The 25,705-nt window shown below is 37.1% G+C and overlaps 1 protein-coding gene across 1 annotated transcript in view; it reads right to left on the bottom strand.

Annotated features, from left to right (window-relative positions):
• Dscam4 (Down syndrome cell adhesion molecule 4) overlaps positions 1–25,705 on the bottom strand; it is a 552,772-nt gene that overhangs the window by 36,651 nt on the left and 490,416 nt on the right. Inside the window, exons 21-23 of the mRNA XM_075303780.1 lie at positions 16,072–16,234; positions 8,554–9,051; positions 8,131–8,277 (exon numbers count right to left, since the gene is read on the bottom strand). Coding sequence (XP_075159895.1) covers positions 8,131–8,277; positions 8,554–9,051; positions 16,072–16,234 — 808 coding nt within the window. The remainder of the gene's footprint in view (positions 1–8,130; positions 8,278–8,553; positions 9,052–16,071; positions 16,235–25,705) is intronic.

Below are 25,705 nucleotides of genomic sequence, written 5' to 3'. Positions count from 1 at the left end.
CACCATAGAATGGTGACGGGGTATAATAAGTTTGTCATTCCGTTTGTAACACATCGAAATATCGATTTCCGACTATATAAAGTATATATATATATTCTTGATCAGGGAGAAATTCTAAGACGATATAACCTTGTCCGTCTGTCTGTCTGTTGTAATCACGCTAAAGTTTTCAATAATAAAGCAATCGTGCTGAAATTTTGGCACAAACTCGTCTTTTGTCTGCAGGCAGGTCAAGTTCAAAGATGGGCTATATCGGTCCAGGTTTTGATATAGTCCCCATATAAACCCACCTCCCGATTTGGGGTCTTGGGCTTTTAGAAATCGTAGTTTTTATCCAATTTGCCTGAAATTTGAAATTTTGAGGAATTTTATGTCCATAAAGAGGTTTGCCAAAAATGGTGAGTACCGGTCCATGTTTTGGTATAGCCCCCATATAGTTGGGAGTTATTATATGTTGGGAGTTATTATGAAGGTTTATATTCCTATGTTAGACTATTCAGTCCATTGTGATACCACATTGGTGAACTTCTCTCTTATCACTGAGTGCTGCCCGATTCCATGTTAAGCTCAATGACAAGGGACCTCCTTTTTATAGCCGAGTCGGAACAGCGTTCCACATTGCAGTGCAACCACTTAGAGAAGCTTTGAAACCCTCAGAAATGTCACCAGCATTACTGAGGTGGGATAATCCACCGCTGAAAAACTTTTTGGTGTTTGGTCGAAGCAGAAATCGAACCCACGACCTTGTGTATGCAAGGCGGGCATGCTAACAATTGCACCACGGTGGCTCCCTAGGAGCCACCGTGGTGTGTCAAAAATGGTGAGTATCGGTCCATGTTTTGGTATAGCCCCCATATTGACCGATTTCCCGATTTTACTTCTTGGGCTTCTAGAATCCGTAGTTTTTATCCGATTTGTCTGAAACTGGAAATCTAGAAGAATTGTAGGACTTTAAAGAGGTGTGTCAAAAATGGTGAGTATCAGTACATATTTTGGTATAGCCCCAATATAGACCGATCTCCCGATTTTACTTCTTGGACTTATAGAAACCGTAGCTTTTATCCAATTTGCCTGAAATTAGAAACCTAGAGGTATTTTAGGACCATAAAGAGGCATGGCGAAACTTATGAGTATAGGTCCATGTTTTGATATATACCCCATATAGACCGATCTCCCGATTTTACTTCTTGGACTTACAGAAACCGAAGTTTTTATCCAATTTGCCTGAAATTAGAAATATAGAGGTATTTTAGGACCATAAAGAGGCATGACGAAAATTATGAGTATAGGTCCATGTTTTGATATATCCACCAAATTGACCGATCTCCAGATTTTACTTCTTGGGCTTACAAAAACCGTAATTTTTATCCAATTTGCCTGAAATTGGAAATGTAGAGGTATTGTAGGACCACAAATACGTGTGCCGAAAATGGCGTGTATTGGTCCATGTTGTGGTATATCCCCAATATAAACCGATCTCCTGGTTTTACTTTTTGTATAAACCGTAGTTGTTGTTCAATTTGCTTGAAATTGAAAACCTGGCCGTTTTTATACCCTTCACCACTACTGTGGTACAGGGTATAATAAGTTTGTGCATTTGTATGTAACGCCAAGAAGGAAAAGTCTGAGACCCATCGTTTAGTATACCGATCGTCTTATAATTGAATTCTGAGTCGATTTAGCGATGTCCGTCTGTCTGTCTGTCTGTTGGTGTATTTTTGTGTGCAAAGTACAGCTCGCAGTTTTAGCCCGATTGTCCTAAAATTTGGTACAGGATCCTGTTTCGGCTCAAAGACGATCCCTATTGATTTTGGAAAAAATCGGTTCCGATTTAGATATAGCTGCCATATATATTTTTCACCGATCTGGCCATAATCGGCGTGTATATCAACCGATCTTCCTCAAATTCCGTACATCCGAATATTTTATGAGTCTCGAAAAACTTGCAAAATATCAGCCAAATCGGTTCAGATTTAGATATAGCTCCCATATATAGCTTTCGCCCGATTTACACTCATTTGCCCACAGAGGCAAATCTTTTGCTCCGAGTTAGTTGAAATTTTGCACAGGGAGTAGAATTAGCATTATAGCTATGCATGTCAAATTTGGTTGAAATCGGTTCAGATTTAGATATAGCTCCCATATATAGCCTTCGCCCGATTTACACTCAAATGACCACAGGGGCCAATTTTTTGCTCCGATTTAGTTGAAATTTTGCGCTGGGAGCAGAATTAGCATTGTAGCTATGTGTGCCAAATTTAGTTGAAATCGGTTCAGATTTAGATATAGCTCCCATATATAGCTTTCGCCTGATTTATACTCATATGACCACAGAGGCCAATTTTTAACTCCGATTTAGTTGAAATTTTGCACAGGGAGTTGAATTAGCATTGTAGCTATGCGTGCCAAATTTGGTTGACATCGGTTCAGATTTAGATATAGCTCCCATATATATGTTTTTCTGATTTCGACAAAAATGGTCAAAATACCAACATTTTCCTTGTTAAATCCCCACTGCTTAGTCGAAAAGTTGTAAAAATTACTCTAACTTTCCTAAACTTCTAATGCATATATATCGAGCGATAAATCATAAATAAATTTTTGCGAAGTTTCCTTAAAATTGCTTAAGATTTAAATGTTTCCCATATTTTTATACCCTTCACCACTACTGTGGTACAGGGTATAATAAGTTTGTGCATTTGTATGTAACGCCAAGAAGGAGTAATCATAGACCAACCTTTTAGTATACGGATCGGCTTAGAATTAAATTCTGAGTCGATTTAGCGATGTCCGTCTGTCTGTCTGTCCGTCTGTCTGTCCGTCTGTCTGTCCGTCTGTCTGTCTGTCTGTCTGTCTGTCTGTTGATGTATTTTTGTGTGCAAAGTACAGCTCGCAGTTTTAGTCCGATTGTCCTAAAATTTGGTATTGGGTCCTGTTTCGGCTCAAAGACGATCCCTATTGATTTTGGAAAAAATCGGTTCAGATTTAGATATAGCTGCCATATATATTTTTCGCCGATCTGGTCATAATTGGCGTGTATATCAACCGATCTTCCTCAAATTCCGTACATCCGAATATTTTATGGGTCTCGAAAAACTTGCAAAATACCAGCTAAATCGGTTCAGATTTAGATATAGCTGTCATATATAGCTTTCGCCCGATTTACACTCATTTGCCCAAAGAGGCGAATTTTTAACTCCGATTTGGTTGAAATTTTGCACAGGGAGTAGAATTAGCATTATAACTATGCGTGCCAAATTTGGTTGAAATCGGTTCAGATTTGGATATATCTCCCATATATAGCTTTCGCCCGATTTACACTCATATGACCACAGAGGCCAATTTTTAACTCCGATTTAGTTGAAATTTTGCACAGGGAGTAGAATTAGCATTGTAGCTATGCGTGCCAAATTTGGTTGAAATCGGTTCAGATTTAGATATATCTCCCATATATAGCTTTCGCCCGATTTACACTCATATGACCACATAGGCCAATTTTTAACTCCGATTTAGTTGAAATTTTGCACAGAGAGTAGAATTACCATTGTTGCTATGCGTGCCAAATTTGGTTGAAATCGGTTCAGATTTAGATATAGCTCCCATATATATGTTTTTCTGATTTCGACAAAAATGGTCAAAATACCAACAATTTCCTTGTAAAATCGCCACTGCTTAGTCGCAAAGTTGTAAAATGACTCTAATTTTCCTAAACTTCTAATACATATATATCGAGCGATAAATCATAAATAAACTTTTGCAAAGTTTCCTTAAAATTGCTTCAGATTTAAATGTTTCCCATATTTTTTTACTAACATTGTGTTCCACCCTAGTGCATTAGCCGACTTAAATTTTGAGTCTATAGATTTTGTAGAAGTCTATCAAATTCTTCCAGATCGAGTAATATTTAAATGTATGTATTTGGGACAAACCTTTATATATAGCCCCCAACACATTTGACGGACGTGATATGGTATCGAAAATTTAGATCTACAAAGTGGTGCGGGGTATAATATAGTCGGCCCCGCCCGACTTTAGACTTTGCTTACTGTTTTGTACTAACATTGTGTTCCGCCCTAGTGCATTTGCCGACTTAAATTTTGAGTCTATAGATTTTGTAGAAGTCTATCAAATTCTGTCCAGATCGAGTGATATTTAAATGTATGTATTTGGGACAAACCTTTATATATAGCCCCCAACACATTTGACGGACGTGATATGGTATCGAAAATTTAGATCTACAGAGTGGTGCAGGGTATAGTATAGTCGGCCCCGCCCGACTTTAGACTTTCCTTACTTGTTTTTTACTAAAATTGTGTTTCATCCTAGTGCATTAGTCAACTTAAATTTTGAGTCTATAGATTTTGTAAAAGTCTATCAAATTCTGTCCAAATCGAGTGATATTTAAATGTATGTATTTGGGACAAACCTTTATATATAGCACCCAACACATTTGACGGATGTGATATGGTATTGAAAATTTAGATCTACAAAGTGGTGCAGGGTATAATATAGTCGGCCTCGCCCGAGTTTAGACTTTCCTTACTTGTTTAGGGCTATAAGTAGGTGTGCAAGATATGATTGTTTTGTTTGGGATTCTAGAAACCAAGTTGCTTGTAATTTTAAATCTAGAAGTATTTAGGACCATAAAGAGGTGTGCCGAAAACGGTGATTATTGGTCCATTTTTTAGTATAGTCCCAAAAGACCGATCTCCCGATTTAACTCCTTGGGTTTCTAGAAACCGTAGTTGTTATCCGATTTGCCTGAAATTGTAAATATACTGGTATTTTAAATTCACAAAAACATTTATCGGATTTAGTTTTTATCGGTCGATTTGGTGATCTCTCTTCTTGAGGGTATAGAAGGGGCGCTGATCACGAAAATTGCTTGAAACTGAATATAAAATATCAAGATTTCAAGATACTTCTCGTAATAATGGGGGTGAAAATTGTAGATTTCAAATCAAGGCGTTATTTCATCATTTTCTTGCACACTTACTAGAGATGTTAAAGATTCCTCTAAAATACAAACAAAAATTGTTCTCATAAATCGAGAACCTGATCCAGTCTTCATAAGTAAAAAACTTATGTCTTCGGTAAGTGTACTGGCTGAATTGCTCTGCTTGGGAGAATATCTGTCATCAAACCCCCCTGAAATTTGAAAGGAAACTATAATATTTGATTCATGGTGGTGGCAGCGTTGCCGTTTTGGTCCGATCGGGCCAAAATTGGTCCAAAAGATTTCTAATTTTTAAATTTGGTCCGATGGTCGGACCAAACGGAATTTGGCCCATTTTCATAAATTTGGTCAAATTTATAATTTTTTCCTAGAATTTAAAATTTCTATCACAATAGTTTATGTGCAGTGACTAAAGATAAAAAACTTAAAATATAGGCTAATACCGATTTCACACTGAAAAAAATATTGACGTGAGGCCAAAGATTTCATGTGCTTAAAATACGAATGCGAATTTTGCTTGGTATAGAAGACGTATTTCTCTAATAAAAATTTCCCCTTGTCCAAACGACTATAAACTTTTCAATGAAGTCGGTTTGTCCTTATAGTTAAGTGACTCGACTTAAATTGGGTATCCTAACATGAAAGAAAATTTCGTTTTACTGAAGTCAAAATGGCCTTAATAATTCTGAAAAAAAATTTCAAAATTAATGAAATCGTCTTTAATGACATATTGTTGACTTTTTGCATCTCGACTATAAAACTAAAAAGCGTTTAAAAATAGGAGATATTTTTAAAACTTTATTTTAGAGTTGTTTTTTACTTGAAACATATAATAATTTTCAGTTGTAGTCGAGTCTGAATTTGGAAATTTAAGTAGTCGTTCATACGTTACCAATGGACTTTGTTAGCACATGAAGAAAAACAAATTGATATATTAGAATTTGTTTCCTAGAATCAAGTACGCAAAACTCAAATTTAAAAGAGAATTGTGACGTAAATTTCTCGTCACTTCTATTCTCTGATTCTTTGGTTTGGAATCAATACCCCAATCAAAATCGTTGCCTTTTTTCAGTGTGGGATTAGATACCATTTCAATCACAGAAAATCGAATATTTCGCGTTGATGCCAACCAAAATTGACTTTAAAATTCGACCTTTTCAAAAAGTAAATTTTTTTCAAATTAAAAAAAAAAAGTTGAATAGTCCATGTTTTAATGTGAAGCGCTTACTTTACTTTTTTAATAAAATCACTATGTGCAACAATACAATATTTTTTACAGCATTTTTCTTCGAAGTTGGAAATTTGGTCCGCTTCATTGAATTTTGGTCCGATTTTGGAAAAATTTTGGTCCAATATAAAATTGGGTAGTGGCAACGCTGGGTGGTGGGTATTTAAGATTCGGCCCGGCCGAACTTACTGCTGTATACACACAAAAAAATAATACATTTATTTTATGAATAGTGTTCACAAAAATTTTGCAAACACGGGATTCATAAATTATATGAAAACAATTCATAAAATAAAAACAAGTACGGAAAGTCTAAAGTCGGGCGGTGCCGACTATATTATACCCTGCTCCACTTTGTAAATCCACATGTTCGATACCATATCACATCCGTCAAATGTGTTGGGGGCTATATATAAAGGTTTATCCCAAATACATACATTTAAATATCACTCGATCTGGAAGAATTTGATAGACTTCTACAAAATATATAGACTCAAAATTTAAGTCCGCTAATGCAATAGGGTGGAACACAATGTTAGAAAAAAATATGGGAAACGTTTAAATCTGAAGCAATTTTAAGGAAACTTCGCAAAGTTTTTTTATGATTTATCGCTCGATATATATGTATTGGAAGTTTAGAAAAATTAGAGTCATTTTTACAACTTTTCGACTAAGCAGTGCATATTTTACAAGGAAAATGTTGGTATTTTGATCATTTTTGTCGAAATCAGAAAAACATATATATTAGAGCTATATCTAAATCTGAACTGATTTCAACCAAATTTGGCACGCATAGCTACAATGCTAATTCTACTCCCTGTGCAAAATTTCAACTAAATCGGAGCAAAAAATTGGCCTCTGTGGTCATATGAGTGTAAATCGGGCGAAAGCTATATATGGGAGCTATATCTAAATCTGAACCGATTTCAACCAAATTTGGCACGCATAGCTACAATGCTAATTCTACTCCCTGTGCAAAATGTCAACTAAATCGGCGCAAAAAATTGGCCTCTGTGGTCATATGAGTGTAAATCGGGCGAAAGCTATATATTGGAGCTATATCCAAATTTGAACCGATTTCAACCAAATTTGACACGCATAGCTACAATGCTAATTCTACTCCCTGTGCAAAATTTCAACTAAATCGGAGCAAAAAATTGGCCTCTGTGGTCATTTTAGTGTAAATCGGGCGAAAGCTATATATGGGAGCTATATCTAAATCTGAACTGATTTGGCTGATATTTTGCAAGTTTTTCGAGACTCATAAAATATTCGGATGTACGGAACTTGAGGAAGATCGGTTGATAAACACGCTAATTATGACCAGATCGGTGAAAAATATATATGGCAGCTATATCTAAATCGGAACCGATTTTTTCTAAAATCAATAGGGATCGTCTTTGAGCCGAAACAGGACCCTACACCAAATTTTAGGACAGTCGGGCTAAAACTGCGAGCTGTACTTTGTACACAAAAATACACCAACAGACAGACAGACGGACATCGCTAAATCGACTCAGAATTTAATTCTAAGACGATCGGTATACTAAACGATGGGTCTCAGACTTTTCCTTCTTGGCGTTACATACAAATGCACAAACTTATTATACCCTGTACCACAGTAGTGGTGAAGGGTATAAAAAAGTTGAATAGTCGATGTTTTAATGTGTAGCGCTAAATTATATCAGTCCTTTCTGATTTACTTTACTTTTTTAATAAAATCACTATGTGCAACAATAAAATATTTTTTAAAGCATTTTTCTTCGAAGTTGGAAATTTGGTCCGCTGCATTGAATTTTGGTCCGATTTTGGAAAATTTTTGGGCCAAAATAAAATTAGGTAGTGGCAACGCTGGGTGATAGGTATTTATGATTCGGCCCGGCCGAACTTACTGCTGTACATACTTGTTTATGCTACGCTTGACAACTTTTTTCAGTGTACTTACCATACAAGTCTTCGGATGATATGTAAAATATTTTATAGCCTTTTATTTTGCCATTTTGACCATCTATATCTGGTGGAGACCAAGTAACATAAATCGATGTTGAGCTTAAGACATCACACTGAGGACTTTCCGGTGGTGACGAGGGAACTAGAATGGGAAAAATAGCAATTGCATATTACTGATGATGACAAACGAATTACTACTACTACCAATACTCCATTATCATTCGACAAATGGAGTTGCACTCTATCTATGCATGAGGAGCAATGCCATGGAATAAATGCTGCATCAGCAATTACTATGCACGAGCATAGTCATCAGTAGATATCAGCACCCAAAACCATACCACACCCAAACTCAACATAAATGAGTTAATTTCCTGTTACAAATGCCATGCCATTCCATTCATGCATCCGTACTTACCATCCTCCAGTGTCTGTACGGTTACTTCCTTGGTGGGTGGACCACTACCCTGACTGGTGTAGGCTTGGACGATTATATGATATTCCGTATATTTGTTGAGATTACTTAAAACTGTCTCACCACCATAGTGAGAGCGAACCTCTACGGTTTTAAAACTGAAACCCAATGTTGGATTGATTTCCAGTGCCTCGGGCATCAACGACATCTGATAGCCCACATAGTAGCCCAAGAGTATTCCATTCCAATGATCCCGGTCCGGGGCATCCCAGGCAACACTTATCTCCGTGGAGCTTTTGGCCTCCGCTCGAACATTGAGAGGTGGTGCTGAGGGAACTTCCTCGAGTGTTGTCACCTGTACCACCTCGGAGAACTCCGATGAGCCTAATTTATTTTCTGCTGACATACGTAAGTGATATGCTTTGGCCGGTTTCAAATTGGCTATGTTGACAACTGTCTGTGAGCCAGTGATGGTGATATGTTCGGCATTCTGCCAAATGTCTAAGGTTGATAAGAAAGAACAAAAAACGAAAAACACAAAAGGGATATTAGTGTGACATAGGACGACCATCAGGTGCTAGATGGAGCACTGTAATTCATTGTTGTAGTAAATAGAGAATAATAGAAACAATGAAGCAATGCATATGGCCATATACATAGCAGATAGTCAATAGTTTGTACAAACTCTCTTTCCCATGCTACGTATATCACATTTCCCGTCATGTATGAGTATGTGTGTGAGCGTATGTAAGTTACTTATGTAATGTTAATTAAAATTCTAGAGACACAAAGGAATTAATCTCCTTTTATTGATGTGCATGATGGCAGAAAGAGAAGAATTTTCAAAGGGTTCACGAACACGGTTGCCATTCGAGCCAAAAATAATCTACAAAAATATGGAGAAAATTTTACCAAATAGGTACTACAAAATAAAACATTTTATTTCTATAGACAAATTTTTGTCAAAACTTTACTTCTATGGAAAATTTTGTCAAAATATTATTTCTATAGAAAATTTCGTTAAAATTTTATTTCTATAGAAAATTTTGACATTTTTTTCTAAAAATATTTTTGAGTGTTGTTGACCTATTTTATGTTTATTCTGATTATTAATTTTGTTCGGCTTGAGGTCATAGAAACAATCGATTATTGATTTGTTTTAATATTTATTTCCAATATTTCGGTTAGTGCCACTAACCATCTTCTGGGATTTTGTATCTACATAAATTACAAAAATTAAATTACTTTTAATGTTCACAAATCATGTTCTATAGAAAACTTTGTCAAAATTTTATTTCTATAGAAAATTTTGTCAACATTTTATTTCTATAGAAAATGTTGTCACAATTTTATTTCTATAGATAATTTGTGAAGTACCTATTAGCTACCATTTGTGGTAGAATTCTACCAACTGCGATAACCGTCTTCACGAGTCAGTGTTGACACTTGAGTAAACTGTACCATGATACCTCCGCGTCAAATTTCATACTTTTTAAGCTTCTTTTTATTAATACATTTAAATGTAAACATCAGTGTATCTTTTGATTTAGAAAAGTACTTTTTCAAACGTTATTTTGTACCAATTCACCTATGCCATTTATCATCCTTGTCATGAATAATTTTTCTGTGTTTAGGGGCCAAGAGAGATAACATCGAAATAAGATCGGATTTATGTTAATAGCTCCCATCTGGGCCACCCACTTTACTTAATTAATCTCCCGACCTCGGACGCTAAAAAGTAAGTAAGGGAATATAAAGAAAGACAAAACAGCTTACAAGGATTAGCCATTTATGCTTCTACGTTCAGTTCGAGGAAGAGAGCTGCCTCTCTTGATGAGTCCAGAGTAAAGTAGGTTAGGTTAGGTTAGGTGGTAGCCTGATGTATCAGGTTCACTTAGACTATTCAGTCCATTGTGATACCACATTGGTGAACTTCTCTCTTATCACTGAGTGCTGCCCGATTCCATGTTAAGCTCAATGACAAGGGACCTCCTTTTTATAGCCGAGTCCGAACGGCGTTCCACATTGCAGTGAATCCACTTAGAGAAGCTTTTAAACCCTCAGAAATGTCACCAGCATTACTGAGGTGGGATAATCCACCGCTGAAAAACTTTTTGGGGTTCGGTCGAAGCAGGAATCGAACCCACGACCTTGTGTGTGCAAGGCGGGCATACTAACCATTGCACCACGGTGGGAACAAGGCCTGTTGATTTCTAAGGACACGCAAATGGATGCCTCGTGATGTGAGGGGAACGTCCTCATTTTGGGCAAATATATTAGGGCTGGGTTCAGAAGTGAGGTCCAGGTACCTGAAGATGTCGGAACTTAGCTGAAATAGCACCGATCTGGTTTTTCTAGGCAGCTGTATGTCGTTGTCGCTGACAGGTGGTGGTTTTCCACCCAGCACAACACTGCACTTGTAGAAAGATATATGTTAGCCTTTTGAACCGCTGCCCTGAGCCAATGCCGCCGATTAGGTGATTAATTGATTGTAAGTCTTTTCTGAAGACGAATCTTATGGCTTTGGCTTGTTCAGAAGTTGCTCTCCTGGATGCGTCATGCTTTGGGTGGTTGGCCCTCCGCCCTTTCATCAGATGCTGGGTGGTGAGGAGGTCACATTGTTGCCTCACCGATAGCATTTTGGACTCATGCTGCAGATGCTGTTCCGGTGTCTTGAAGTGAAATCCAGTGGCAATCCACAGTGCAGTATTCTGTACCGTGTGAAGATTTTTCCATTGGGTATCGCTTATGCTCGGGGTTTCGGCCGTTCAAACGTGCCCGCATAACTGATAAGGGGACGACTAATCGACTCATAGGTCTTTTGAATCATCTCTTTATCTTTCCTCAAAGTGTTACCAGCCACTACCTTCAGAATCTTGTTTCTACTCACAATGTTTCTACTCACAATGTTTTTCACAACTAACGCTAAATTTAATTTATTTTTATTGGATTTTTTTTGGTAGTAGTTAAATTTTATTACTCGTATTTTTCTTTTTTTAAGTATGTCTCAAACATTTTATGACCTAAATGTGGGTAAGAAAGTTCAATGACCGTTCACATAAGTTCAGTATGAACTAAAGTAAATGAAAATATTCGTACGATTCCCAAAAATAGTAAGAATGAATGAAAGACAGAATTAGGGATCGCAAAACTCCCACGGTTAAGCCCATATCCTTGGCGTTATTCCGGACTGGAAGCTGATCTTTAGGCTTAATATTGAAGAAAGGGCGAGGAAAGCCACGGTAGCTTTGTACTTGTGCAAAAAGGCAATAGGAAAAAAGTGGGGACTAAAACCGAAAATTGTGAATTGGCTATACACGGCAGTGGTTAGACCTATAATGCTATATGGTGCTGGTGGCCGCACTTCAGCAACCGACAGGTTTATATAAAGTTCAGCGTATGGCGTGCTTGTGTATCTCAGGCGCATTCAGTAAGACAGGTACAGATTCCCTTAATGTCATGCTGCATCTATGACCTTTAGACATTTTGGCCAAACAGTCAGCTGCAAAAACGGCTGTGCGGTTGCGCGAGCTATCGCTGTGGTCGGAAAAAATGTACGGCCACAGTTCGGTCCTCAAAATAATGCCAGATGTGCCTCGTGGTGTAACATACACAGACCCCGGGGAATAAAAGAAATATAGATTTCTACACTGATGGCTCCAAATTGGATGGACAAGTGAGTTTCGGAGTATATTCTAAAGATCTGGAACTTCGAATAGCGAAAAGATTACCTAATCACTGTAGTGGTTTTCAGGCTGAAATATTAGCAATAAATAAGAGGTGGCGAATTGGCTGAGAAGTAATGTTCCAAAAATTGTTGGCATTAATATATACTCAGACAGTTAACCTGCAATAAAATCCTTGGACTCTGTGTTCCTTTACTCGAAAACGGCCATCGACTGCCGCAAATCTCTTAAAGAGATGGCTGAGCAGTACAATATGCACCTAATATGGGTGCCTGACCATAGGAACATACCGGGGAACTGCAGAGCGGATGTGTTGGCAAGGCTAGGGACTACCTTACATATTCCAGGGGAATTAGAATCTATTGGTAAAGGGTGATACGGTCAAAATTTGGTTAATATAAACTTGACGTATTTCTTTCAATTTTGCATTTAAAAAACCTGAACACCCCTCATTTTGAAGGTGTGTGTGTGTGTGTAGAATGTTGCTCCTATTTTGATTTTGGAATTCACTCTTCAGTTGTCAAAATGCCGTCCAAGCAAGAAGAGCTTGCTCGCGCATCGCGAAAATCCGAGCTACTCGCACACAAAGCTGGCAAAATCGCTAAAAGTTGTCAAATCAACCGTTACAAATGTAATTAAAGTGTTTGGGGAACGTTTGTCGACAGCCAGGAAGTCTGAATTGGGGGGAAATCGAAAACCGGAAGCCGCTGAGACGACAAAGAGAGTTGCCGGTAGTTTCAAGCGAAACCCTAACCTCTCTCTCCGAGATGCCGCAAATAAGCTGGGTGTATCGTCTACAACCGTGAATATGGCCAAAAAACGAGCCGGACTATCGACTTACAAGAAGGTAGTGACTCCAAATCGCGATGATAAACAAAATACGACGGCCAAAGCACGATCCCGGAGGCTGTACACGACGATGCTGACGAAGTTTGACTGCGTGGTAATGGACGACGAAACCTACGTCAAAGCCGACTACAAGCGGGACAGGAGTTTTATACGGCAAAAGGAAGGGGAAAGGTAGCAGATATTTTCAAGCACATAAAACTGTCAAAGTTCGCAAAGAAATATCTGGTTTGGCAAGCCATCTGTACCTGTGGCTTGAAAAGCAGCATTTTCATATCTTCCGGGACTGTCAACCAAGAAATTTACTTTAAAGGGTGTTTGAATAAACGTCTGCTTCCTTTCCTGAAGAAACACGGTTGTTCCGTACTGTTTTGGCCGGATTTGGCATCTTGCCATTACGGTAAAAAGGCCATGGAGTGGTACGCCGCCAACAACGTGCAGGTGGTTCCCAAGGACAAGAACCCTCCCAACACGCCAGAGCTCCGCCCAATTGAGAAATACTGGGCTATTGTCAAGCGGAACCTAAAGAAGACCAAAAAAACTGCTAAGGACGAGCAGCAGTTCAAGGCAAACTGGCTTTCTGCGGCGAAGAACGTGGACAAGGTGGCTGTACAAAATCTGATGGCAGGTGTCAAGCGTGAGGCCCGGCAATTCGGATTTGGAAAAGCGAAAGCCTAACTGAATATTTTTCCTGAATTTTATACTAATTGAACTTGAAAAAGAAATTTAATTTGATTTTTTAAATAAACGATCTCACCGATTTACACGCGTTTTCCCTTGACCAAATTTTGACCGTATCACCCTTTATGCCCTGGCTACCTTCAAGCTCATGTTGCGTGAGAAGGATGTTATGATGGCAAATGTTCGATGGGAGAATTGCAAGGGCTGTAACGAGACCAAGCAAATATGGCCCCATTTAAACTTAAACCGCACACTAGATATGCTAGTGTTCTCGAGACGTCAGATATCACTCGTGATATCTGCTATAACGGGTCGCTGGCTGATAGGCGATTTTGCAAAAACTATAGGCGCGAAGTATAATGACTATTGTAAGAGCTGTCATGATGCGGAGGAAAAGGAATCAATTAAACACCTTTTGTGTGAGTGTCCTGCAACTATTAGGAGCATATAGCTTCAGATTACTGGCGGATCTGGAAAACATTAAATTAAGCAGTCTGCTAATGTTTTTGGAACGATCTGGTTGGTTCAACAAAGAAAAATAATCAAGAAGGTTCAGCGGTTAAAACTAGAAGTGCCCATATGTAATAGGTACTTTTAGTTAAATGTGATATCACAATGGACTGAATAGTCTAAGTGAGTCTGAAACTTAATCGGGCTGCCACTTTAACCTAACCTAACCTAACCTAAGAATGATCTACTGTATGGTTAAAATGATCATGCTTTGGCGGCAATTAATTTCTCCTTTACTTTTAGTTAATTTTTTTCTACTATGATAGGATGTGGAGGAAGTCATCAATCCTGACCTCAAACTCTTTGATGTATCTACCTAACGTAAGTATGGAATGGTCGTCCGCATAGGTTATCAGATGAATATGTGGTGGTGAAAGAGGAACTTCTGCCGTGTAAAAGTTAAAAGATAGGTTCCAGTACACCACTTTGAGGTACCAATTGTTGGGCGGCGATGTTTTTCCTCTAAATTCCATTTAGGAACGTCTACAATCAATATAGTTTAGCATATGTTAAAATTATTAGGGAAGGAAGTTTCCTTAATTTCACTTAAGAGGATGGTGTGGTTGATTGTAGCAAACGCTTTAGGTAGATCAAATGCTACGATAATCACACGTTGATGGGAGTGATGGGAGCGGAAACCATGCTGATGTTCTGTCAACATTAGACGCTCTATGAAGTAGGGCAGTAAAATCGTCTCAAGAACAAAGAACAGTATGGGGCCGATACGAGTCTACAAGGTACGTCTGTTTCCCTTGTTTCAAAACTAGAGCAACCTTCCCTATTTTCCAGATATCTGGTAATTCGAAGGTGCTGAAACAAACATTATAGGTATGGGTCAGAAACTTAGCATCATTCTCTCCAATGTGCTTACATCTTCGTAGCCATCTAGGCCATATGCGGTGGACATTTTTGCAGCCTTTATAGCCTGGTGTACATACTTCATACTGTCTGATTCTAAGTTTACGGAAGACTCGCCTTTACATTCTGCTTGCACGGTCTGCAGTCTGGGGGAGCTTGAAAAATTGTCTGCAGATGACTTTCACCATGCGCATATCATACTTCGGAGTTTGCCACCTATTGAGAGATTCTGAATCTTCGATCGCATTCGTTTGGATCTAGGATCGGACTCCTTTTCCACGAATCCGATTTGGAAATTTCACAAATTTTTCATATTTCTGAATTACTTTAAATTTGTATCTCAGAATTTTAAATAATAATTTGATTTGCAAATTGGTTTTTTTTTTTTCGATTTTTTAAGAAAAAATGGAAAATTTCATATACTGAAATTGCACTTTGCAGAAAAAAATTTATAAATTACGCCCACAGGAGGCTCAAGAAGTCAAATATGGAAAAGTGGTCAGATATGGTAATTTGTAATATCATTCGACCAACATCGATAGTAACTATAGCTTATTTCCATCGGAAGTTAACATGATTTCAACAGACGAACGGACGAGTGGAATCGCTTGATCTATTCAGAATTTCAGCACGACCAAGAACATATCTACTCGATGGGGCCTTAGACCAATATTTGCCATCCCATGGTGGAGGGTACAAAAGTAGACCGGGAATTTTTCAATCTATGTGTTTCGTCCCTCACATTATTTTCATCTATTAATATATTTATTTTATTATTATCATTCTTTATTTTACATACATTTAAAAGTCAAGAGCTTCCCAACCCAAAGAAAATTACAATTACATTCGTATAAAACTCAATTAAGAATAATGAATGGCCATTATTATTAAAACAATGGCATATCAACAATTAAATAAAAAAAAAATAAATTTTACATACCTGATATTTGTTTATAGAAAATATGATACTCCTCAATGGGACTATTGCCTGCAAACGGTTGGCTCCATGTCAATTGCAAACTTCGAGATTGTTGGGAATTAATTCGAAGGTTTTTAGGTTGTTCTGGTACCTCCTGTACAATTAACTGTATCGTCATTTCATCCTGTATGGCCGTATGAAAGGAAAACAAAAGAAAAAGGAAAAAAACATTGACGATTAATGAGAAAAAGAGAACATAAACAATTACTGAAAATATGGATGAAAACTGCTACGATTGTTTTTTGTTTTGCTTCTGGTGCCACATAAAATCGAATTTCATTGATATCGTTCTGGATCTATAGGATGTTGGATGAGATTTCATTTCCGAGATGAGCAGGTGACTGATGGAGTTGATTTGTGAGTGATAAGCGAAAATCAAGGTGTTGCCTTCACTATTTAACATAAAGCAATTTTATGCTAATATTAAACAGTTTATCTCTTCTCAGAATTGCTAGATAAATTACATGGTTAAGGTGAAAAGCGGATTCAGTTTTCTATGAATTCATGCATCTGTCCACACAAAGAGAGTTTCATTAAATTTGAGCCAACGATTTTTTCATTGACATAAATTGCTCATTACCACAATGAAAATGTTCATTAAGATTATGAAATGTTTCATTATTAAATAGAAAAGTAATAACATCAATGAAAAATGTTAGTGTATTTACGAAATCGCTTCATAAATTGAGGAGATTGTTCATTGAGATAATAAAAGTGTTCATTAATAGCATGGCATTTTTTCGTGTTTCAAGAGGAAATTTATCACATTAACGAACATTTGTATTCGTATTAGTTTTAAATGTTAATTTTATTTAAATTGTATATTAATAATTGGTCACGTTATGATTGTTATTTGTTATGATTTTACAATTTATTTTAATTCACATAGAGCGTTCTAGCACTTAAATGTAGGTTAGGCTAGGTGGCAGCCCGATATTTCAGGCTCACTTAGACTATTCAGTCCATTGTGATACCACATTGGTGAATTTCTCTCTTATCACTGAGTGCTGCCCGATTCCATGTTAAGCTCAATGACAAGGGACCTCCTTTTTATAGCCGAGTCCGCACGGCGTTCCACATTACAGTGAAACCACTTAGAGAAGATTTGAAACCCTCAGAAATGTCACCAGCATTACTGAGGTGGGATAATCCACCGCTGAAAAACTTTTTGGTGTTCGGTCGAAGCAGGAATCGAACTCACGACCTTGTGTATGCAAGGCGGGCATGCTAACCATTGCACCACGGTGGTTCCCTCACTTAAATGTGAATAAATCTTTTATTTCTTGTACCATTGCTCGCAACTGTGATACTGGCAGTGGTGCATCACCTTCAGAAATGAACCAAAAAGTATAGATAATATTTGATCGCAATCCATTCCACAGAAGTAGGAAAATTGTTAGTGCTCGAGATTGCACCCATTCTCGCGACATGTTAACGTGTTGAAAAATAACAAGTATATACGGCCGTAAGTACGGCCAGGCCGAATCTTATGTACCCTCCACCATGGATTGCGTAGAAACTTCTACGAAAGACTGTCATCCACATTCGAATTACTTGGGTTGTGGTATCTTAAAACTTCTTAACATCGCTTTTTAATTGTGAGTTAGTCCATACGTGGTATATATTAGACAAAAAAGTTATGTATAGGTAAGTTTACAAATAATTTTTGTGTGATTGCGGATCGATTTATCTGATGGCTATATATAACTATAGACCGATATGGACCTAGTTAGGCATGGTTGTTAGCGGCCATATACTAGCACAATGTACCAAATTTAAACTGACTCGGTTGAAATTTGCTCCTCCAAGAGGCTCCAAAACCAAATCTCGGGATCAGTTTATATGGGGGCTATATATGATTATGGACTTATATGGACCACTTTTGGCATGGTTATTAAATATTATATACTACCACCACGTACCAAATTTCAACCAGATCGGATGAATTTTGCTTCTCCAAAAGGCACCAAAGGTCAAATCTGGGGATCGGTTTATATGGGGGCTATACATAATAATGGACTGATATGAACCAATTCCTGCATGGTTGTTGGATACCATATACTAACATCACGTACCAAATTTCAACCGAATCGGATGAATTTTGCTCTTTCAAGGGGCTCCGGAGGTCAAATCAGGGGATCGGTTTATGTGGGGCCTATATATAATTATTGACCGATTTCGACCAATTTTTGCATGGGTGTTTGAGGCCATATATTAACACCACGTACCAAATTTCAACTGAATCAGATGAATTTTGGTCTTCCAAGAGGCTACGGAGGTCAAATCTGGTGATAGGTTTATATGGGGGCTATATATAATTATGGACCGATGTGGACCAATTTTTGCACGGTCATAAGAGACCATATACTAACACCATGTACCGAATTTCAACCGCATCGGATGAAATTGGCTTCTCTTAGAGGCTCCGCAAGCCAAATCGGGGGATCGGTTTATATGGGGGCTATATGTAATTATGTACCGATATGGACCAATTTGTGCAAGTTGTTAGAGACCATATACTAACACCATGTACCAAATTTCATCCAGATTGGATGAAATTTGCTTCTCTTAGAGGCTCCGCAAGCCAAATCGGGGGATCGGTTTATATGGGGGCTATACATAATTATGAACCGATGTGGACCGATTTTTGCGTGGTTGTTAGACACCATGTACTTACACCATGTACCGAATTTCAACCGCATCGGATGAAATTGGCTTTTCTTAGAGGCTCCGCAAGCCAAATCGGGGGATCGGTTTATATGGGGGCTATATGTAATTATGGACCGATGTTGACCAATTTTTGCATGGTTGTTAGAGACCATATACTAACACCATGTACCAAATTTCAGCCGAATCGGATGAAATTTGCTTTTCTTAGAGCAATCGCAAGCCAAATTTGGGGATCCGTTAAATGGGGGCTATAGGTAAAAGTGGACCAATATGGACCAATTTCTGCATGGTTATTACAGACCATATACTAACACCATGTACCATATTTCTGCCTGATCGGATGAAATTTGCTTCTCTTAGAGCAATCGCAAGCCAAATTTGGGGGTCCGTTTATATGGGGGCTATACGTAAAAGTGGACCGATATGGCCCATTTGCAATACCATCCGACCTACATCAATAACAACTACTTGTGCCAAGTTTCAAGTCGATAGTTTGTTTCGTTCGGAAGTTAGCGTGATTTCAACAGATGGACGGACGGACATGCTCAGATCGACACAGAATTTCACCACGACCCAGAATATATATACTTTATGGGGTCTTAGAGCAATATTTCGATGTGTTACAAACGGAATGACAAAGTTAATATACCCCCATCCTATGGTGGAGGGTATAAAAAAAATTATCGGATTTGCTAGCCCAAAAGGTGAGTTAAAAATGTACACATTTGATTGGCCACTAGAACTCATGATCGCTTTAAACTCGTATTCATCGACCGTGGGGGCAAAATAAATGTCAAATATTTTCGGCAAAATGACCTAATGACAGTAGTGAAGCCCTGCACGCATAATAATGGCTGCAAAGGGAAGCTCTTTGCTTCTTTTCAAGTGAACAATGATCACCAAAATCTCAGGATCTCAATCCGTTGGACTTTTGCGCCTGAGACATTTTGGAGACTTAAGACGGCGCTTAGCCAATATACCGGCCGTTTCAAGGCCAAAATTCGTGCCAATTTGAAGCCAATTTGAACAAATCTAAACTGATTATGAAATTTGATGTTTTTCAGATATTTTTCTTTTTAAACAATAAAAGAAAAAATGTAGCACTTTATATTGTTTCATTACATATTAGCCACCCTTTATATCTACAGGTCCAATGACCAGTATCGATTACAAAGATCTGGTCAAAGTGGTTGTTTGCGATTACAGAGCAGGGATGGAAAATACAATTTTTAAGAAAGTACCAAAAAGGTATTTTTTGAGCGGAAAGGTACTTTTTACTAAATTTCAACAAAAATTTCACTGGAAAATTATTGTCAAGAGACAAAATTTTAAAGAAAATAAAATTTTGACAAAATTTTCTATATAAATAAAATTTTGCAAAAATTTCCTATAGAAATAAAATTAGTACAAAATTTTCAATTGAAATAAAATTTTGACAAAATTTTCTATAAAAATAAAATTTTACAAAAGTTCTATATAGAAATAAAATTTTGACAACATTTTCTACCGAAATAAAAAATCGATAATATAGAATCGCATTCTTTTTGCGACTAAAACATTCTTGAAGTTCAATAAAATCCTGTTTTTGACTATGTCTTTTACAAAATCGAGATTTTCTTCCCACATGGACATGTCTGTTTTGCCATATTTGTAAAAGACTATTAGCAAATAAGGTTGATAAAGACTTTCTCAAAATATTAAAATATTTTGTCAAAGCTATTGTACCATAAATCTGATATCGACTCAGAGATGTCTACACAAAAGGTACTAAATCATTCGTGAGGGTACTACGGTACTGACCGGGGTGAAAAAGTATTGAAAAAAGTACTATAGTACTGCATTTTCCATCCCTGTTACAGAGCCGTGCCAAAATTCCTATTTTGCATTTCTCTCCTTCGATGCTCAACAGAGGATCGACTCATATTCAGTCTGTTACCCTTAAATTCAGGCCCCATTTTCAGTCTTGTCATATGGGTAATAGATGAGCTCAAATCCCTGCTTAGCCAGATTTACACAGAAAGAAGATTTCATTAAAATTTAGTCAACAAAACGTTTTTATTGACTTAACAATGATCTTTCATCAAAACGTTATGACTTATCGTGCCAAAAGCCCGACTTAAGTCCAAGCTCACTAACGCTATAGTCCTCCTTTCATCCACCGACCTTCTTAATTCATCGACAAGACCATAAATGTCGTTGTATCATGCCCGCGACGGAATCCCGATTGATACGATGGTATTAAGTTGTTCTCTTCTACAAAAGCGATAACATGAGTATTCATTAAAAATTCGAAACGCTTAGAAATCGCAGGGAGAATACTAATCGGCTATAACCAGTGATATGTTGACGAAATCTTACCTTTGCTACCGGAACAACCCTCGCACATGTCCAACTTCTAGGCAAATTGGAGGTAGTTAAAATTGCCCATCACTGGGAAGACTGCCTTCAGAAGCCTCAACGATGCCACATAGCGCATCCCAAACTTCGCCTATATCAAAGTTTCTAAATTCGAAACAGCCACCACCGTCGCTCGTAACAGATTCAAAGACTAATTGTGGTTGACAGTTTACTTGATACGAAATCGTTATGCGGGTTTTTCTAGCCCTGGGTATACCTCGTTCCACTCAACAAAGGAGGCCTAAATCTACTCCGTGAAAATCTGTTTAGTCTAAGAATAATTTTTGCTTGCTGGAACGAAATTTGAAGATTGGGTGTGAACCGAAGAACTCTTGTACATTGTGATTAAAGGAGATAAAAAACAGGTTTATTTGCATGGTCCAATGGGAGTGCTAACCATTGCCTTACGGTGGTTCTCTTTAAAAACGGCCATACCTTTTTAAGTGGTACAATGATTTTAGGTAAAAAGTACGTTCTGATTTGGGAGAGTACCGTTTTTCGAAACTGATTTAGTACAATTTCAACTATGCTATTTATGATCCCTGTCTAAGGATCCAATAGGTGTACCAATGCTAACGTTATTGAAATATCAACGCATACTGCTAATGTGTACATCTTTGTACGCGAAGATTGTCTTGGTATGTTCTCGTAAGTCGACTTCGGTAGCCAAAGGGTTAAAGTAGTTTTTACTCAAAGCCACAACCGATTCCGAACAACATGTTTTACTCACTCTCACATCTCCAATTCTCGCTATACATGTTCACGAGCTATTTCCTTTCGAACGAAAATTCACCATCCTACTGCTGAAGTTATTACAACTCATGAAAATTGAAATGGAAATACACAACAGAGGTCAATGCGAATCAACATTAATATTTTTAATTAGCCAATATTTACTCGAGTAATGTTATTCACATTTCATTTATTTTTTGATAAACGCCATATTTTACCAGCCAACAGGGAACAGAGATGAACGGAGTCAGAGTAAAGTGAATGATGAAAATCACCATTAAATTGTTATATGATTGGACGGACTGGACTGGAGTTAAGTTTGCGTCAAATGTTGTTGGCATGGTTTAATGAAATAGTGGTATGGCAATATAAAGCCTACACTCATAACAAGTTTACTTGGAATAAAGGTGTTTGCATTCCCTTAAGGACTTTGGCATTGACGCCGAGCCAATGGTGGGACTTTTTTCAAATACGGAAATTTGTATGGAGCTATTTAGTTTTAAACCTAGCTTCTATGAAATGCAATAAAGTAAAGCGCAATATTTTTATACCCTCCACCATAGGATGGGGGGTATATTAACTTTGTCATTCCGTTTGTAACACATCGAAATATTGCTCTAAGATCCCATAAAGTATATATATTCTGGGTCGTGGTGAAATTCTGAGTCGATCTAAGCATGTCCGTCCGTCTGTTGAAATCACGCTAACTTCCGAACGAAACAAGCAATCGAATTGAAACTTGGCACAAGTAGTTGTTATTGATGTAGGTCGGATGGTATTGAAGAGCCATATCGGACAACTTTTACGTATAGCCCCCATAAAAACCGACGCTCTGATTTGGCTGGCGAAGCCTCTTGGAGGAGCAAAATTCATCCGATCCGGTTGAAATTTGGTACATGATACATATGTTCCCTCACAACCATGCAAAAATTGGACCAGATCGGTTCATAATTATATATAGCCCCCATATAAACCTATCCCCAGATTTGGCTTGCGGTGCCTCTAAGAGAAGCAAATTTTATCCGATCCGGCTGAAATTTGGTACATGGTGCTAGTATATGGTCTTTAACAAACATGCAAAAATTGGTCCACATCGGTCCATAATTATATATAGCCCCCATATAAACCGATCCCCCGATTTGGTTTGCGGAGCCTCTAAGAGAAGCAAATTTCATCCGATCCGGTTAAAATTTGGTACATGATGTTAGTATATGGTCTCTAACAACCATGCAAAAATTGGTTCATATCGGTCCATAATTATATATAGCCCCCATATAAACCGATCCCCCGATTTGGCTTGCGGAGCCTCTAAGAGAAGCAAATTTTATCCGATCCGGCTGAAGTTTGGTACATGGTGCTAGTATATGGTCTTTAACAAACATGCAAAAATTGGTCCACGTCGGTCCATAATTACATATAGCCCCCATGTAAACCGATCCCCAGATTTGGCTTGCTCAGCCTCTAAGAGAAGCAAATTCCATCCGATCCGGCTAAAATTTGGTACATGGTGTTAGTATATGGTCTCTAAAAACCATGCAAAAATTGGTTCACATCGGTGCATAATTATACACCCAAAGAAAAAATACTTTCCTAAGGAACGAAATTTTAGACAAACGAAATTTCCCTTTAACATAAAGTATTTTCATTGAGAACAAATAAACCCGAATTGATGACAAACGTTGTAACATTGGTCTCTAATCTATTTTATTTGCTTCTAAAGAAAATTGCTTAGCGTCAAAAGAAATCTTCGTTTGTCTAAAATTTCGTTCCTCAGAAAAGGAAACTCTTCTTTCTGTGTATATATCCCCCATTTAAACCGATCCCCAGATTTGATTTCCGGAGCCCCTTGGAAGAGCAAAATTCATCCGACCCGGTTGAAATTTGGTACGTGGAGAAATTTGGTATATTGCGCTAGTATATGGCCGCTAACAACCATGCCAAAATTGGTTCATATCGGTCTATAGTTATATATAGCCGATCCCCAGAAATAATTTACCAAAATTTTATTTCTATAGAAAATTTTGTCAAAATTTTACTACTATACCCAACAAAACTTATGATTACTGGTGGTACCTTCAACTTTTTTGGAAGTGGAAAATCTTACTCAGACTTCACATCATTGTGGTGTTGTTGCCATCAATCCCTGTAGTTTCTTTCTTCGCCGTTTTGTGGGTTGTTGAAACTTCGTTTGGCTTAATTTTAAATTGCTGCAATGTTGCTATTCTTTTTGGTACAAAAACTAATAATTTAGCTCATATTTAAGTGGGAAGAATTCCCCAGTCCTTCATTGGATTTTATTTCTATAGAAAATTTTGTCAAAAATTTATTGCTATAGAACTGTTTGCTATAGAACTGTCAAAATTGTATTTCTATAGAAAATTTTGTCAAACTGAATTATTTACGTATTTAATCGGCTTTTTTGTTTAATATATACCCCGTATGGACTAACTTACAATTGAGAAGACGGTGTTAGAAAGTTTTAAGATACCTTGCCATCGTCAAGTGTTACCGCAACCCAAGTAATTCGATTGTGGATGACAGTCTTTAGTACAAGTTTCTATGCAATCCATGGTGGAGGGTACATAAGATTCGGCCTGGCCGAATTTTTGTATATACTTGTTTTTAATTTTATTGTTAAAAAATGAAAAAATTCATAGCTAGCATCAAAATTTATAATCAGTGTAGATTTGTTGTACTAAAATTGTAAAATTGTACTAAATCTACCAAATTTAAAAAAAAAATCTTATTTTTCTTTTTATTTCTATAGAATATTTTATCAAAATTGTATTTCTAAAGAAAACTTTGCCAAAATTTTATTTCAATAGAAAATATCGTTAAAATTGTATTACTATAGGAAATTTGGTAAAAATTTCATCTTGATAATAAAATTTGGTCAAAATTTTATTTCTATAGAAAATTTTGTTACAATAGAAAATCTCGTGAAAATTGTATTTCTGTAGGAAATTAGATTAGGTTAGGTGGCAGCCCGATGTATCAGACTCACTTAGACTATTCAGTCCATTGTGATACCACATTGGTGAACTTCTCTCTTATCACTGAGTGCTGCCCGATTCCATGTTGAACTCAATGACAAGGGACCTCCTTTTTATAGCCGAGTCCGCACGGCGTTCCACATTACAGTGAAACCACTTAGAGAAGATTTGAAACCCTCAGAAATGTCACCAGCATTACTGAGGTGGGATAATCCACCGCTGAAAAACTTTTTGGTGTTCGGTCGAAGCAGGAATCGAACCCACGACCTTGTGTATGCAAGGCGGGCATGCTAACCCCTGCACCACGGTGGCTCCTGTGTGTAAGAAATTTGGTAAAGCTTTTATTTTTAGAGTAAAATTTGGTTAAAATTTTATTTCTAAAGAAAATGCTGCCCAAATATTATTTCTATAGAAAAGTTTGTCCAACTTTTATTTCTACAGAAAATTTTGTTCAAATTTTATTTCTATAGAAAATTTTGTCAACATTTTATTTCTATAGAAAATTTTGTTAAAATTTTATTTCTATAGAAAATTTTGTTAACATTTTATTTCTGTAGAAAATTTTGTCAAAAATATTATTTCTATCGAAACTTTCGTCTAAATTTTATTTCTATAGAAAATGTCGTCAAAATAACTTCTATAGAAAATTTCGTTAAAATTTAATTTCCATAAAAAATTTTGTCAAAAGTTTTATTTCTATAGAAAATTTGAATAATATTATTTCTATAGAAAATTTGAAAAATTGTATTTCTATAGGAAACTTGAAAATTTTTATTTCTATAGGAAATTTGAAAAATTTTATT

The sequence above is a fragment of the Haematobia irritans genome, chromosome 4 (genome assembly GCF_050003625.1).
Source record: "Haematobia irritans isolate KBUSLIRL chromosome 4, ASM5000362v1, whole genome shotgun sequence".
NCBI lineage: Eukaryota > Metazoa > Arthropoda > Insecta > Diptera > Muscidae > Haematobia > Haematobia irritans.
This window is presented reverse-complemented; position numbering and strand designations above follow the sequence as displayed.